At 28.1% G+C, this 18,866-nt stretch overlaps 1 protein-coding gene across 5 annotated transcripts in view; it reads right to left on the bottom strand.

Annotated features, from left to right (window-relative positions):
- Positions 1 to 7,342: 7,342 nt before the first annotated feature.
- The window catches only part of LOC112693810 (KH domain-containing protein akap-1-like), a 25,965-nt gene continuing 14,441 nt past the window's right edge, over positions 7,343 to 18,866 (bottom strand). For 2 of the 5 annotated variants that reach the window (XM_025569034.1, XM_025569039.1), the window contains 7 exons: positions 8,938 to 9,863; positions 8,633 to 8,867; positions 8,434 to 8,567; positions 8,174 to 8,363; positions 7,901 to 8,110; positions 7,708 to 7,841; positions 7,343 to 7,638 (listed from right to left, as the gene is read on the bottom strand). In XM_025569034.1, the coding sequence (XP_025424819.1) occupies positions 7,546 to 7,638; positions 7,708 to 7,841; positions 7,901 to 8,110; positions 8,174 to 8,363; positions 8,434 to 8,567; positions 8,633 to 8,867; positions 8,938 to 9,828 (1,887 nt within the window). In that variant the 5' untranslated portion in view covers positions 9,829 to 9,863 and the 3' untranslated portion in view covers positions 7,343 to 7,545. Of the gene's footprint in view, positions 7,639 to 7,707; positions 7,842 to 7,900; positions 8,111 to 8,173; positions 8,364 to 8,433; positions 8,568 to 8,632; positions 8,868 to 8,937; positions 9,864 to 9,968; positions 10,259 to 16,000; positions 16,347 to 18,866 lie in introns of those variants that run through there. The other 3 variants (XM_025569038.1, XM_025569037.1, XM_025569035.1) reach the window with 3 other exon arrangements.

The following is an 18,866-nucleotide window of genomic DNA, read 5'->3' as shown; positions in this document are numbered from 1 at the left end:
ACTGTATACTTGCAGTAAAAATGTAGAAAATTGTATTTTCAATGCCTATAAGTATAATCATGGAATATAAATTAATTAAGATTCAATGGTATTGTCCATTGAGCGGCCAAAATTTTCTTCTATCATCAAATTAACAACGATTTTCTGAGAATTTTATTTTGAAAAACTTCATTTCACATCTGATGAAGCTTTGAACGCACATTTAAATTCAAGTATTACTTTTCCACAACTTTAAATACGTGATAATTTTTAAAAAACATTATAATATTTAAAATCATAATTTTTTTCCCCAAAACATTACTTAGCTCATGATTAAATTGTCTCTATGATTAATATCTTAACTATATTGTTTTATAGACGAAATAATTGCATTTAGTGTTGAGTTTTTCTAGCTGATAAGAAATCATAATTTTATTTATAAAAAAAAAAAAAGAAACCCTAATTCAAATAAATTGAAAAACATTATTTCATAACGTACAATTTTCGGAAATAACAAATTTTGTACTATACTAAAAAATAAAAATCAAACCAAAATTACTTATAAAATATACCTTAATTAGGATTTAATCGAAAAAATAGGTTTTTCGCATTATTTTACAAATAAAATAATGATCAAACACTACACATAGGAGAATTAGTTTAAATTAATTTAAGGTATCTCGTATATTATCTCATAAATAATCCGACCGTAGGAAACTGTTATAACCGAAATAAACGAATTTACAGGCTTCTAATTTAATATTTATTTTGTTCCGGAATTTGAGTCCACTAACGATTTTAAAGAGATTTAACATAATTAATTTTAAAGATTTTAAAAACAGAAAAGGAATCTACAGTAAAGAAGAGATAAATACAAATAAAGTAAAAACATTCTATCTCTTGATACTAAAATGCCAATTAAAGTTATACATCTTAGGACGTCTTATCAACTACATAAACATCGTCCAATTAAGGCGATAATCCCTTCTCTTGGTAATGCATTTGATACCTTAAAAAATAAGAAAAGCTCTTATCTCACCTCAAGGGATCAAAAATTGGTACTATTTTGGATAGGAGACTATTTCAACGTGAATAAATGAAGAATATTCGAAATCAATCAGCTCAGTGGCGTACATTCAATCTTGTTCGGGGGAGAAGGAGGTGGAGTTAGCAAAAATAATCGTTACTTTTTTTTTTTCGTGTTACAGATAAATAACTGCTATAAATAGATATTATTTTATACGACTTTTTTAAAAATTTACAGTATACTTTTACATTAAATTAAATTAGTAGCTACATGAATATAAAAATAGCATAGTCAACAAAACTTCAAACACCTATCAATATAATTATTTAGTTCTTATAATATTTGTATAGTTGTATATTTTAAGTTCAAATCCTAACAATAAAACTATGAATATATTACACGTCATCAATAATATCACTATTTTCTCTTTTTTTTTGGCTCTGGGGGGGGGGTTTGAACCCAAACCTCCCCTTTCTCTCCATATGTACGCCGCTGAATCAGCTAAAGGTCAAGCGAATGATGATCAAAATTGTACAATTACATTTTTTTTTCTTATTTTCTAGCTTGAACCCAGAAGCGAGAAAATTTGAGGCAATAATATGATTGTATGGTTCTTGTGATTATGAGATATCACAGATATCGATCTTCTGTTTTAGTCGCTTGATGGTATGGTTGGTAGATTTTGTCTAGACATTTTTTTAGTGGAATGTAGTTCTTGTGAGGGTTCCTTTTTATTCTCTGTTTTTTATTTTCTTCAACGTTGACGCGGAAATCGCTGCAGTCGTTATCATATCGTCAACCGCGTCTTTCTTTTCTGATAAACCAACAGACCGTGGGGCTCAACGCGACACCCAGTTTCCCATCGATCATGGGCGAGGGGACCAGGAACGGCCGCGATGACGTCCGACACGCACCGCCACCGAGTAGATCTGTGTGCGTTTCGCGATCTCGACATACATGGACTACAAAAATCTTCATTTTTGTCATTTCTGTTTTACCAGGATATACCAGGATATTTTACCACTGTATGGTAGTGTATTATAATAAACATTAATCTACTACCATCTTTAATTGTTCAAATCGTTATGGTTCAATAGGATTATTATGTAATTTCATCTTACCTGTTGGGCGCCGTAATGACTGAAATGCTATCGGAAAGCTATAAAAACGTACTAGCGATAATGGAACACATATGTTATAAACATTGATTAAATTATTTAATCAATTCTATAAGAGGTCAAATACGTACTGATAAAATATATTAAATGTAAATAATATGTAATTAAATGTAGCCAATGGCCCTAGTCGCCGAGGCATTTGTTTAATAAAAAAAAAAAAATGTATTAAAAGTACACAAAAACTTAATTACCATTATATGATCTATTTAATTTGTCGTTATCTATTGGGTCCTTTCCAACCTATTGGAAATTTCTTACTATTTACGAAAGTGATGATAAAAGTAACGTTTTCAACTATAGAAACATTTTTAAATAATCTATTATCCTCAAGCCTTTGAGTATTATTATTAGTGTTGGGCAACGATATAATATTGTGTATCGTTATCGTTCCGATTTTCTCGATATTGTATCGTGATATCGGGATTTGTTCGATATCGATATAGTATCAAATTAAATTTTTATAAATTTAGTAAAATAATATATTAAAATTTAGTATCTGATATTTATTATTGGTACACCAAAATCGTAAACTTTTATCTAGTACATAATGCTTATCGATACAGATAACATTATAAACTATATCAAATGTAATAATAATGACGTAAAATTAAATATAAATAATATAATAATTCACATTTCCCGAGAACACGTGTACAAACTTTATCACTTATATTATTACTTATTAGTTATTAGTTAATGGTTTATTACACAGCACACACAATACAATTTATTGAAGTTTAGAATCTAAAAATAAAATATATTTCTAGAAAAATTATTAAATTTGATATTGCAATATATCGTACAACTATAGAACGATATTGGTGTCGAAAATGTGTCACGATATCGATATCGTTGCCCATCATTAATTATTACTAAAAATTATGCCAACTACTGTTTAGTTATCTTTGCCCTAACCAACACGGGTTTTGCCTTAAAAGATAAATTTCCAAAAATGTATTTATATATTCTCCCTCCAGGAAAATATCAGAAAACATTTTATAAAAAAAATGACCTACAAATGTGATAGTTATTTCAAAGCTTCCTATGAAACTTGCAAATAATATAAATATATATTATATATATTAGGGTGGTCCTTATTTATATATAAAATTATTTTTTACAAATTTTGAATGTGTCACCTTAGAATTTTGTTTAATTGTATAAAATAATTTTAAGTTGAAAATTTGAATTAATTACCTCAACTTTAAGATGTGCCTCAAGAGGGTTGAAATTTCACTCAAGAGGATGGATTTTTGTAAATTCCTCATACCACAATAATTATTGCAATTTATTAAAAAATGCATGTAACAAATATTTTGTTCTTCTGTTGCTATTATTATTATTATTACCTATTATCTTAATAATTCAGTTATAGCTGTTTGCTATGACACTACAGCTTCAAACACTGGTAGATTAAAAGGCGCTTGCGTATTATTAGAAGAACGTCTTGAAAAAGATTTGTTGTACTTGCTTTGTCGACATCATATTTATGATCTAATTTTAAGAAGTGTTTTTGAAGAGAAATTTGGTTCCACCTCTGGACCCAACACATACAACTTTCAAAAAAATTTCAAGACAACTGAAGTAAAATAGATACTGTAAAATTTAATCCAGGAATAAAATATGATGATGTTAGCCTAATATTATGCCATAATGTCGAACAACGTGTACTTGATTTTGCCTTAACTCATTCTAAAGAAAAACAGTTTAGAGAGGATTACAGAGAGCTGTTAGAACTGTCTATAATTTTTCTTGGTGGAATTCCACATCGCAGTATATCATTTCGAGTTCCTGGAGCATTTCATCACACTTGATGGATGTCTAATGCAATATATTGCTTGAAAATATATATTTTTAGAAAACAATTTCATATGACCAAAACACAAGAAAACGCGTGTCGTATTTTTATTATAACGTTTACATTGAAAAATGGTTTCGTTCACATGTTGCAATTGAAGCCCCATGCCAAGATATTTTATTCATTCAGAGTCTGATTAATTATGAAAATATTAATAAACAAATATCAAATATTGCATTGAAAAAATTTTGTAATCATTTGTGGTATTTAAATCTCGAAGCAGCGGCATTTTTATTTTTTAATTCAAATATTCCTTTGCTAATGAAAATAAAAATGGTAGATTCACTTAAAATTCAAGATGAAAATTAAAATATTATTAAACGTTATGTTACCCCGTTGAATAATTTTACATTGCTAAAAAATTCACAAATTTCTGATTTTATCAAAAGTTCATCGATGAAATAAATGCTACAAACTACAAATTTCTTTTTTTCTACGTTTGCTCCAGTCAGACTGATTTAGTATATTCATGCATTTGTCCCTGTCAGACTTGATTTAATATATGTCATTGAAAACAGATTTCATTGATACAATCTACACATAGAAACTTTGAGAAAGTAAAACATAAACCTATAAATAGTATAAAACAAAGTTGCTTCCTGCTGTCTGTCCCTATGTACAGGGATATATTAGTACGTATAAGTAGGTATACGCCGTATACCCGTCTCAGATTTTCGATTTATGGCGTTTATCTAACATAAAATATTATTTTACGGATATACGCTCATAAAATAACTCGTAAACCAAATAAAACTTATTTAATAGTTCATTGGAAAAAATTGTTATGAACTATAAAATTTGAATGAAATATCTATATTTTGAAGATTAGAGTTCAATGTATTTTAAGTTCAATTTAGTAAATATTTTGAAAAATAAATGTTTTTAAATTTAATATGGAGTATGGACTTACAGCTCATGGTTTATAAATCTGCACCAAGCAATTTATAACGAGCGGCAAATGTTTATCTTGTGGCGTTCTATTATATAGTCTTATTAGAAGTTATAAACATGTAAAAGGTTAATTAAATTTATTCGAATTTAGCGAGAAAAAAATTTTCGAGCGAAACGAGAACATTTTCTTAGGATTAATTTGCATATTTTATTAATGCGTATACCCATCGATATATTTACCAATACACCACTGCCTATGTAATACATAGTCGTTCAGCATGATTTTATGTCTACATTTAAAATTCGAGGGCAAGTGTATCACTTAGCTAGGAGCTTGCTACCACTTCGATCCGATGAATACAAATTTTTGCAAATTTATTTTATTGCAGATCCAGATAATGCCCGTGCGGAACCGGGGCAGGTCGCTATTATACATAAGTTAAAAAATTTCGGTCTGTACTGTAATTTTTTACATTGGATAATTGTCTGCCAAGCAGATGAAAGCTAGTTCAACTAGGTTATTTATTCAAAATTTGTTAATTTTGTGATATGAATGTTTGAAAGAGTAATAATGTAAAATAATTTTATATAATGGAACTTGGTAACTATTTGTTGTTTATAATTTTCTATTAGCCGATTTAATAATTTATGTCATATTTCTGCATACCTTTGCGTACCTAAATTTATTATGAACGTTTATGATATAGTCCACCTTTTCAAATTGTAGGGTTTTAAAATAATATTTCATATTTTATAGTGGCATAATTTATTAGTATGTTCTACAAAAATAAATTTACTCATCATTTACAATGAAGACAAGGTTTACAAAAATATTTTGTTAAACATAAAATGATGGTAAAGAGAAGTTCTTATTGGGTAGTTTAAATTTTAAGTTTAGAGGAGTTTACATGCAGCCAACAAATTAACAGTGCATTAATATATGTAAAAAAAGAGTTTTAAGTTTTTATTTTATATAATATTCAGATTATAAAGAATCAAATTATTTATAATGAAATTAGAATTATAAAAACAAATTGATACATTTTCTTAAAATCATGCATATATAATTGAGTATAAATATATTACTAAAATAGTCTTTGCAAATTTCAAATTTGTTTGCAGCAAAACAATATTTTAGTAAAAAATATGTAATTTATTCAAGTTCTTTAAAAATTCATAAAATTGCCTCCCATAAGTAATGGTTAATCTAGATTTTAATTGATCAATAACCAATAAAAAAGGTATAACCTTAAAGACTCTAAAAGAACAGTGATTCTCAGTGTCTTTGTGGAACCTACGGATAAGAGGAGAGGAAATTACTAAGGGGAGATTGAGGTCAAGCTAAAGAAACAAGTTCCACAAAATATAATATTTCCTAAATATTCCATGAATATAAAAGTTTGAGAATTGCTGTTCAAGCAAAATAAAAAAAAGATACATGCATTACTAAAAATCATTAATTCCTTGTGCCTCAAAAAATCTAAGACCCCATTAATTTGTTAATGCCAATTATATTTGGATTGGGATATTTATTTTACATTACACATTGATCATTTAATCTAAAATAAACTAAATGTTATTCAAGGATTATATGATGGTAACAAATTAAAAAAAAAAAAAAACCAAGTTGTATAACTGATTAATTTGTTTTTATAAAAGAAAACACTCGATAACAAAAATTGCTTCCCTTAAAATAAAATCTTAACTTATCCATATCAATAAAGAATTACTTGTATATAAAGATAATATAATTTGATAATCGTTCAAAATATAAAATGAACTTGTACATATAATTAAAATTAAACAATTACATGATTTTTAATAAATTCTCACTTTTTACTTGAAACATTATTTTAGTTTCCTATATACTAATTGATAATACTTCTAATAAACGTCAATGTGGGCTACTTAATCCTATGATGATTACGCTGATTAAAATAATTTTTTAATTTTACATAAAATATATAAAATATCTATTTAAAGGAAGTAAACCATTTTTAAAAATCTTATTTCTATTGAAATACAGCTGACAAAGGTAAAAAAAAATTAACATTTTTTTTGTCTATTCAAAATATATATATATCGAAAGCAAATTATACACACATTTTATTGATATAAAAAAAAAAATATAATATTAACTGTTTATTTCGTAAAATGTTGGTGCAATTTGTCGTAAATTATAATAAATATGTTATACAAATATAGACTGAAGTATTAAAAATTGCAATATCTTAATAAAAATGTATCAGTTTTAACCATATCAAATGTTTTAAAACTATTGGAATTAATCAAAAAATTTGGTATTTGTACTTGGTATTAAATTGTTAATCAGTTATTATTAAAATAGAAAAGCATTAATGGTTTTAAAATAGATAATAAATCAAATTAAGATTTAATCTTTTCATAAAATAATAAAAAAAAAATACCAATTTGTGTAGAAAAATGAGTGCACTTAAAAGTGTTAGGTACCCAACAGGTTTCAAATCAAAAATACATTTTTTAATCATGAATGAAAAAAAATACCAATTAACGCAATAACAGTCAGGAAAATACAAAGACAACTTTTAAAACAAATGAGAATATAACCTTAGCAAGTGCAGGTATTAGTTATTTTAAATTTCTGTTGTTTCACTACGGTAAATACCACTAGGGGGTGCGTAAACAGCAAATCCGTACTTGATAAGTTCATCGTTGACAGACAAGGTCTGAAAAAATATTACAATTAGTATGAAATAACAGAATACTAAAAAAAAAAAAAAAAAAAAAGTATTTACCATTAATCCATCAAATGCTAGCAAATTAACAAATTGTACACCATCAGACTTGTAAACGACTTGGGCAAACAACATTTTGCCAGAAGTTAGAGTTTCAAACATTTTGAAGGATTCTTCACACCACTCTCCATCAACTAATTAAAAAATATTTAACAATTAATTTTAATACAAATTAACAAAAAGGTCAACCCACTTGGAGCAATATTAGCTAAACTACATTCGATTGCTTGAAAACTTAAAAATATTAAAGAGTCATGCATTGGCCTCATATCACATTGTTCAATTTTTTTACAACCACCGTAATCTAAAAAGAATACATTAGCAGATTCATATTTATTTTCATCTACATCAATCACTTGTGCACGATACCAGTTATCTTCGCTGTAAGTAGCCACTACAGAACCTGCAACAAAATTCAGATATTAAAATATTTAATACTTTCAATATGTAGCAAATTTTAAATTACCGTGAGTAACTGTGCGTAAATCAACTTCTGGTATATTTTCTTTACTATTGCTATATGTTTCATTCATAGCTAAGTTCAAGGACGAAAGTAATGCATAATCTGGACTTGATACATTATGAACAAAGAAATGATGGGTTGCCACTACATCAGTGATAATAACATGATTATTTACACCTTCAATTAATTCCGACTAAGGACAATTAAAATATGAATTACAATTTTAGAACAACAAGAAATATTTTATTATTTATTAAATTTACCTTAAAAAGTTGAGAAATAACAGGTGAACTATCCATCAATTGAGTAATGCACTCCAATGTAAACTCTGGATAAGTTTTTTCAGGGAACTTAACTCTAATTAACTTGAGCGCTTTATTAATATTTCTTTCAGATCCTACAATTAAAACATTACAATAAATAATAATAATACAAGTATTTAATACAATTTTTAATACTAACCAACTAATGTACACATTTTATATTTATCCTCTGGATTTTCAGTTTTGTTTTCAACAAAAAGTCTAACATTGCTTTTCTCTTTAATATATTTAACAAATGCTCCTTTTTTACCAATAATTGGTCCCACTAAGTCAATTGGAACTAGAAAGTCATAATTTGTTTGCTCGTCAGAATCTGATACTGTGCGTATATCTCCAGAAAATGAACTACCTCCTTTGCCACTATCTTGAGAACCCTAATTATTTTTCAAAACAAATATACATAAGAACAAAATATAATTGAAATAAATAAATTTAAAGACTCACTTCACTTCTAATATCTGAATAAATTGTATTTGGTGCATCATTAGTATCAATACTATGATCTACACTAAGTGCTGAGTCACAATCTTCTTCTATTACTTGATTTTTCTTCTTGGTCAATTTTACTATATTATTTGCTGTATTTTTAATGTGCGATTCAGTAGGAAGTTTAATAATATCTTTTGGCTGATTCTTCTTTCGGCTTTTTTTCTTTTTACCTTTGAATTTAATTCCCTCAAATAACATTGGTTCTTCATCTTTTTTCACTTTTTTAATATTAATTGCTTTAGGACATTCACAGTTATCTCCATTATCAACCATTTCAGTCCAGCAAGCTTTATTATCAGAACACTTTTCTTCACTCAAATTTTCTTTTAATATAGTTGCTTCTTCTTCCAGGTTAATGACATTTAATTTTTCAATATTTAATTTATTTTCTGAATTAACTTTATCACTTAATTTTAAATTATTTAAGTCTTCAGTTAATGAATCTACTATTTTACTAATGATTTTAGATTCAAGCTGTTCATTTGATATTTTTATATATTTTGTATCCATTTCATTTACACTTGGACTATCTATAAATGATTCTACTTCTTTACTTGCTATTTCACTAATGGTTGGCTCCATACTCTCTTCACGAATAGCTAAATTCTCAATAGGTTCTTTTTCAATAATTTGAAACTCCTCTGTTGGGCAAGATACTTCTAATGCCTGAAACAATTCTTGATCATCAATTTTAATCAGTTCTGAAGTTACAGAACTTGATCTCTTCTTGTCACTCTGGCGATGTGACAAAGTTCTCTTGCGCTTGTACCAAAGATAACCGAGGTATAAGACGGCTGTCGAAAACGTTAAAATTCTCCCCAGCGATACAGTCCTCACCTTGAACATATCGTATGATATCCACTTTGATACGAGGGTAAAACCTTAAAAATAATAATTTACATTTAACATAATTATCTATTACTACTAAGTTATCATGAGTAGTTGAACATAAGTGTTTTGTTCATTTCTCATAACTTAATAATTACAATAGTAAAGGCAAAGTTTCCCAGGCGCGATATGTCGCGACGACAGCTGCGACAAGTCGCCAATATCTGTTTACACGAAAATGGTATACTCTGTCTTGCAAGACGCGAAGATCGCAGTAACCGAATTTTGAGTCGCTGGGACCAACAACACTACTGCGCGACAAGTCACCGCGACACATAAACATCATGACGAACGTCGCTAATTTTTTGATGTAATGGCATCAACTTTGATTTTTTCGGCAGCAGATGTTGAAATTCTGACACGAGAGGTCCAGAGTTATTCGGTTTCTCTATAATATTGGAGTTTATATTATACCAAATTATAAAAAACATTATACTAAACGATAATATTTAGAGAGTCATATCTCTAAAAGTAGAAAAAGTATTGTGCATTATTATGTTAAAAAAATATAATATGAAATAACAAAACAGTAATTTGTAGTGGATGTGACTAAAAAAAGGTGGAAAAATATACGATATTCTTACTCCAGGAATAAAACCATCTACTGATTCTGTAGCATCCAAAAAAAAAAAAAATGGTAGTTATAAGCACCATATTTTGATTGTTATTATTACTTTAAATATAAGTATTCATTGAAATTAAATGCATAATACGTGCGCAGTAGGATAAGTTGTGTGAATTAACTAAAAACGTAATTTAACCTCGAAAGCTAACAGAAAAAGTTGTGCCGCTGCGAAATATCGCGTCTTGAAACCACTTTATAAGAATTGAGTCACGACTATTCGCGACATGTCACGCCTGGGAAAGCATACCTTAAGAATACTAACATTTTAAATAATGATATAGCAAACAATATAATAAAATATTCTTATTTTTTTTTTCTTAAAAAAAATTGATCAGGCTTGATGACTGTTGAACAGTTATGTTGAAACAAAGAATTTATTTTCAGGTGATTCTAGTGATCATCTGAGTTAATCATTCCAACCAACGACAAGTTAAAATAAAATAATGATAAATGAAAGAAAGAAATATTTTAAAAATACAGCAAAAATGTTATTTGAGAAAAAATAATTTCTAAATGTTGATGATTAATTTTGTATGATAAGTAATATAAATATGTTAGATTTATTTAAATACTGACAAATACGAAAACTTTTCATCTTTATTTGTTTTTAAATGGTAACTTACAACTAACATTAAACCAATAAATGCAGTAACTGCTGACACAGATGGTTAAAGGACATGTATTTGATTGAAATTAAGTACAGGTGACATGGTAAAATTGCAATCCATAGAATTTAAATCAATGTACATGATATATTTTAAATTTTAATTTTAACTCAATACAATGTGCTCGTAAATTTATAAGTAATACACAAATAAAACTAAAGACTCTGTTAAAATAAATTTGTATTAAAATTTTAAATTAAAATACCATTAGCCTTGAAATTCTAAATTGATTTTCAAAATAATAATAGATAAAAATACAAAAAAGCTAGAATTAAGAATCAGATGTGTATATATAAATGGATGTTTGAAACAGGTGAATCGTTACTATACATTTGAAATCAATGTACTATTGGTTTCAAAAAACAATTATAAGCAAAGGAAGAAGCATGGATTTGCCTTTATGTAAAATTATACAATATATAATAGTCCAATTACTATATTAGACAGTACTATGTCCATTTTTGTCATAATTATAATCAATAAAAAAAAATACATAATGTCTTATATTATTTTAGATTTAATATTAAAATATACTAAAATAAAACAGAATAATAAAATAATAATAAATACTAAAATATGAAAGAAAAAAGGTGTTGTGCTCGCGAACCTTTAACGTAAATATATAAAGCCCATTGGTTATTTGAGTTAGAGACCACTAGTGTAGAAATACAGAAAAAAAATTCTTATCGTGGAAAAACCAATACATTCTTTTCATTTCACTTACAATCTACATCGTGTTCATACGATCAAACTTTAATTAAATATTAAGTCTTCTAAATTTAAAATTTCCTCAAGGAAAATAAAACAGTAAGACATATTCATTTATACTGGGTTACTATTAAATGTATAACAAAAATTAATCTAAGTTCCATTAATAACGTTTAAAACTATAATGATTTATGAAACTTATTAAACTTCGTGAAATCAGCAACTCATAATATTAAATATGTAACCACATTTTTTTTTAATTTATAGGTAAATTATAGTTAGTAGGGTTATGATTTTAATGAAAAGTGCATATTTTTTTTGGTTGATCATACACAATGCTTTCTAAGAATATAATTCGTTTCATGTAACCAGGGTTTCAAAGCTACAACTTTTATTTTGCATTTTTTTTTTTTGCGTATTTTGACGTTTTTTCATTTTCAGCATTTTTAGTATTATTGGGTCATTTTGTTGGTTTTTAATGCATATTTGTTCGATATACTAAACAAATTTAGCCGATTTAAAATAAAATCAAAAGATAAATTATTTTCTTGATATTTAAGTAGGTTTATCGGGTTTTTCCATACACATTCAATCTTTATTTTTCAATTCAGTTTTTATCATATTTTAATTTATTATTAACACTATGGAACGTCACCAGTATTCGGTCCAAAAACAATAATCAGTAAGTTCATGTTACATTGCAAACGTTGTTCGTATTACGTGTTTGTGATTTCAATATATTAAATAGTGTATTATATAATGTCCAAAATAAAAAAAATATATGTAATTTTTAGTCATTTTTGTGGTAAAATGCATATTTTTAAGGACATTTTTGGCCATTTTTTAGAGCATATTTGAATAGTTTTAAGTACATTTAAATCCGGGCCCTAGTTATTACGAATGGATACCCATAGTAACTAAAATAACATCTACTTGTTCAATTTAACTTAACAAGAATTATAAATACCATTTCATTTCTCTTGATTTTAATTATTAATTTTGCACTATATATGTCAAATGTAGTTTAGGCGTTGTCTGAAAGTGCACGGAGAGCAGATTTACCGGAGGCTGTGTCTGAGAAGAAATCAAACCACATACCTGTTTTTCCATGAACATATGACGTATTGAACCGTACGAAAAACAGGTTTGGCTGGTTGCTACGTTCTATCAGTCAATAAACCTATCTCAAATATGTACCGGGTTTAAATACATGATCAAAAATCAGTCATTAAAAAATACTATTATACTTCCTACTTAAGTTAATACTTAGTGAGTTAAAACTTCACTTCGTTCCTAGGAATTGTGAAAATGAAATATTATTGGAAAAATCGCAATAATAACTCAATGAATCATAAAATAAAAGTATTTTAAACCAAGTACGATTAATTCAAAACTTTTCAATGAATGAAGAAATACGAGCTAAAACTAAAAAATGCATATAACTAATGGGAAACCATAGGAATGAAGCCATCAAATGTTAAATAAGACACCTGCATTAAAAATTGATTATTATCGTCTACTTTTGATAATTTATATTTATTTCCTTATAATGATATAAGATATAAATTATTAAAAATAGAACTAAGTAATTAAATTTTTGTGATGTTTAAAACCCAATCTATATATCAACAAATAAATGACAACGGTGCGTTGAAAATTTTAATGACAAATTTGAATATCAATTCGTCTACTTCCAAACGAATACTCACATCATTAATTTTAACTAATAATTTTGTTTTTATTTTCACCTTGATCAATGAAAATAATTTCGATGAAAAATCAAAATTAATATAATTAAAATAATTCAACATTTTTATCGTAGCGCTAAATCAAATAGTATTTTGGAAATTGAAAGTCATAATTTCCATGTTGAAGGATTAGATGAGACAGACATACAATTATTGCATTCGATTATTGATCCCTTACGGATTTTAACATAAAACAAGGATAAATGAAGATAATTTTATTCATCTATTTCAGTATGAACATTTTTTATAACCATTATGAATGTATAGTTTTTGGGTAAACATTGATACATTTATATATTATAAGTTTAATACCATAGAATACTTAATAGGATCTCCATAATAATAAGCCGGCGATTCAAAATTCAAATCCACTAGTTAATTATTTATTAGGCATCCAGTTTAAATGACGCATAATTCAGAAATAAATATTGATAATAATACTAATAGGTTTTTTTTAAATGTAAATGTGCACTATCAGGTAGAATATAATATGCGTGGTGGGTACACACAATACAATTAAGTACAAACATAAAATTACTTTTAAAACTATTAAAAGTTAGTATTCTATTAAAAAATAATTAAAAAAAAAGAACTAATATTATCACTATTTTTGTTTTTTATAACAAATAATTATTATTTCGGTTTTGAATCTTATGTATAGTATTATAGTAAAAATCGGATTAAATTGATATTCAAAGTTAATAGTTTTAAATAACAGTTAGGGACGAACTGTTATCGATTTATTAATATTTGAAAAAATCGTAATAAATATTAATTAAAAAAAAAAAAATTAGATAAGTTTACAATACACTTCATGAAGAACCTGATTAAAAAAACGAAATCCAAATACATAACGAATAAATTCTACATTATGAATAAGTGATAAATATATTAGTAATTCACGAATTAGAAAAAACATTAAACAGACCAAAGGGCTACTTTCCTGAAGTTATAAACAGTGTGCATTAATAATATTAATATGATAAAATAGAAAGGTAATTATAGCAATATATGACAGATTTGAAATATATGGTCGTGGTGTGTTTAGTACGAACATCGAAATCCTAATATTCTAGAATTATATAACGATTAAATTATATACTATACTTATTTACTAGTTTTTAAGAAAATACACATACACTTGTATGAAATACTTGTTAGCTAAACACAAATTAAACGCATATAAATATACAATCGGCTTACTCTTTTAAAGTTGTTCAGAGGCGAATTACTGGAGAAAATTAACTTTAAGAGAAAGAAAATGTCGATAATTAGGGAAAAATAAACAAGTTTCGTATTGCCCGCATGTTAAGAGTATAAATATAATAACAATTTCGCAATTTTCACCTGAGGGCATATGACGCTGTACACCATTGATATTATATATATAAAGTATTTATGTGTAATAGATGGTTGTACCACATTTTATCGTTCCAACTTTTACACATAGGTACGACGTGGCCTAAAGGTAAGTGTAACACACATACACGCAGTGCGACAATGAAATTGTTAGGTTTTTATCAAGTGCGATAATATTATAACTTATTAACAATACGACCAATCTCAATTTACCAGTCAAACAACAAATTTGTAGACTAAAATTAGATACAACGAAGGACACGAAATTTTCAGACCCATATAAAACGACCGTTAAGCATTTAAAGCACGTTAAACCGTTAAGCAATTTTGAAGTTTGCACATTGTAGTAAAATCGCATCAAATCGTAAGCTCTTAACGATAATCATAGATTGGAAATTGCAGATTTGGAAGTACGCAAACAGAACCAGCGCTTATTTCAGAGGAGCGATTTGGGTAAAGGGATTTACCCCCAAAAAAATACACACCGCATGCCATATATTACTCCCGAAAATGTCACCTAACCTCCAAGGAAAAGAAAGTCAGAAAAAATGACGATGAGGTGAATTCGCAAAGCAAAAAAATTGGCATTCACATTCACTCGTGACACGACGGCACGTTAACGGTGAAAATAGTTAACATGACACGTGTGTTCGCCGCGATGCCGCTGCGCACCGGTGGTGGCTGTGCGTGTAATCAACGTGTTATCAATTTCTAATGTAAAAAATAGTAAATTATCAATGAAATAAAACGATTTATTCGATGTACGAAACGTGTAAGAGAAAAACGTAATGGTCCATGTGGCGGTATGAAAATCGAAGCGTGCGAAGGGGGATCGGACGACCGAAATATTTCACGATCACGTGACGTCGACAATAAAAACCACGTTGCGAGTACGGCGCGCGCACACACCGTGGCAGCGGACCGGCGCAGGCAGAAAACACGAGGATGGAATACTCTACAGCCCACGGGCAGACAATCAGAGTTGGTATTGTACGCATTACCATGTATATAAAACGGTAACCAACCTTATCCACGTTGTATCGGGCCATTATACTGTGCAACACGCTGAGCTACGTTAAACACTTTGAGTAAAAAAAAAAAAAAACTATTTAACCGTACAGAGATAAAAAAAGAATAACAAACGCGGTCGGAGACGATACGCGACGAGAACTATAATACGAATATATTTGAACGAAAAAAAAAATAAATAAAAATAAGCCGATGGCCACGAAAATAAAAAACTTCTAAGTTAAAAACTTAAAGCGGACACTCACACGAGGCGACTGTTGCAGGAGTAATGCACTCGTCGGCACGGGCGTTCGAGATACAACGGCGCAATATCATACAGCAGACTACAATTCCCGTCAACGTGGTAGTAAATGCGGCGGCGTGCATGTATATGTGGATGGTGCGGGAATCCAGAGGAGAGGAGACGGACGTACGGGTGGCGCGGCGAGTGGGGAACGAGAAAGCGGTGGCGGCGATAACGGCGCACGAGGCATAAGTGGTGCGGGGGGAAGAAAACATGCCGGTTTCGGTCACGGGCGGCGGGAGTGAGCCGGTCGCGGCACGCGCAGTGCTGCCCGGCTAGAACGGCACGAAATTGACGTGCCGCACCGGCCAACCACGTGGCGGACGACGCTTTCACGAGTTTAGTCGACCGGCGTGTGGACCATCGGGCCGTCATCGTCCGTGAAACTGGTTTAAATTTACGCGTCTCGTGTACCAACGCAAATTTTAGGTAACACCCGAATTCCTGTACGGTAGTTTCAAGATGAACAACAATCGTTCTACGCTATTACGTATAATACTGTTGGATTATGCAATCGATAATGGCTAAAGCGGCGAAAACCATCTTCGTCGAAACTGCGCTGCGGTGTGCAAATTTTTTGTGAACACGAAACCACATTCATAAATATCGAAAAAATCTTAATAAGCGTAACACTTGATTTGGCAACCAAGTAGGTTGACATGATATTTATAGTATGGTGTGAGTTTAAGTTTTTTAGTTTTCGGGTTTATTTCATTTTTTTTTTTTACTTAGAACTCTGTTGAAACCAATATCGATATCAATATAATTTTTAACGAAGGTTACGATGTATTTACGCCTATGGAAAATGTTCGTTTTAAAGGTCTCCTCGCACACAATACAAACTATACAAAAGATAACGAACGGATATGCGTTTCAGCTTCAGCTGCTCGTGTATTGTTCGATCAGCTGCACGCTTTTTCAAATATAATACAGGGCATTTTTTATGTTTCTCTTTACAATTTCAACATTAAATATTTAAACATTCCATGTATAATATCTATCTAGTAAAACGGCTATTTATTAGTATTTAATAATAGTAATTAAGTTAACATTTATTGCAGAAATGTTTAGTTACATATTTAACTTTACCTACATATGCAAATCGAAATATTTCAAATCACCCATGTCATGATATTTTAGTTAACATAACCAGTTTTTCTTTTTTTAATTTCTATACTTTTAATGTCAAGTAATGATATTCAATTCGAAATTTAACAGTATATTTACGGTAACCAAGAATAATAACATTCAAATAAAGTAGTAACTTTTATAAATAGAAATCTATACAATAAAAATAATTGTTCTGAATTTAAAAGAAATATCTTTAAAATTGTGAATGTAATCAATAAATTAAACATTTAGTATAGCAATACTATGCAATTTAAAATAATTAATCAATCCTCATAACATACAAAAAATATTATTTTCTAAATATACATTGTTCACATAATAAATAGAAAATGAGTGCAAATTATCCTTAAAACCTTTAGCTTCACTTGATTATCTAAACGTCATATGCATTACTAAAAATAAAAACGGTGTAAAAGCATATTTTTCAACTTATTAACAAGGTAAGAATATTAACTATCGAGAAAAACAAACAAGACAAGATTATTATTAATAATCAGAATTAAAAATAAAAGATGGTACCCCAAATTATAAAAAGAACTAAATATTTAATTAAAATAGAAAAAAAAACAAATTTTACAATAACCAAAATAATGAAAATAACTAAGAGCGTAATGTACTAATTTATATACCTATCAAAAATGTATTAATAAATGTTTCATTTTAATTTAGTTATATTTAAAATCGATATTATTAATACTTAAAATATTTTGTTAGATGAAAAAATGATTTCCCTCTGATGTACACTAATTATTTCTCATTCTTATTTTAATTCAACTTATCAACAACTATATTGAAGGTTGTGAATATTTAAATGGTCAACCAAAAAATAAAAAAATACTATATTTTTCTCAAATAACTATAGCGTATAACTAAACATGCATATTTGTTAGGATTGCAATATAAAATTAGAGTATAATCATCTCTAAATGAACAAACAACTAATAATATATAAATAAATAGACAAAAATTTGATAAATCAATTTTAAATTAAAAGCAAATTAAAAATATAAACATTTCAAACCATTTAAAGAGTATCAAAATAAACTTCTTTTTAATAAGATCCTTTTTTTTTTATTTTGAGGCTTAAGTTAAAAGATTCAACTAAATCAATATTTTTTTACTGTCTTTAGGTTGATTTAGTGAGAACAATTTCAATTTTTTTTATTTTTTAACATTTTAACTGCAACTTTTTCAAAATAATAAAAACTACCAAAATAAATACTAATTTCAGTGAATTTGGTTAGAAAATGTTTGTTTGATTAGATTTTATTTAGTCAATTTTGAAATTATCAATAATTTCTCAGGATTGATTTCTCAAAAAAAAAAAAAAAAAATCGATTTTGTATGTTTAAAACCATTTTAATACTGAGGGAAATTATGAATTGTTGTGTTTTGCTGTTTTTTTGTTCTAAAATGTGTTTTATAATTCCTAGTCAACCAGAAAAAAA

Source organism: Sipha flava, unplaced genomic scaffold, assembly GCF_003268045.1.
Source record: "Sipha flava isolate LNK unplaced genomic scaffold, YSA_version1 118_pilon_pilon, whole genome shotgun sequence".
NCBI classification, from domain to species: Eukaryota; Metazoa; Arthropoda; class Insecta; order Hemiptera; family Aphididae; genus Sipha; species Sipha flava.
Note: the sequence above shows the minus strand (reverse complement) of the source record. Positions and strands in the feature narration are given on the sequence as shown.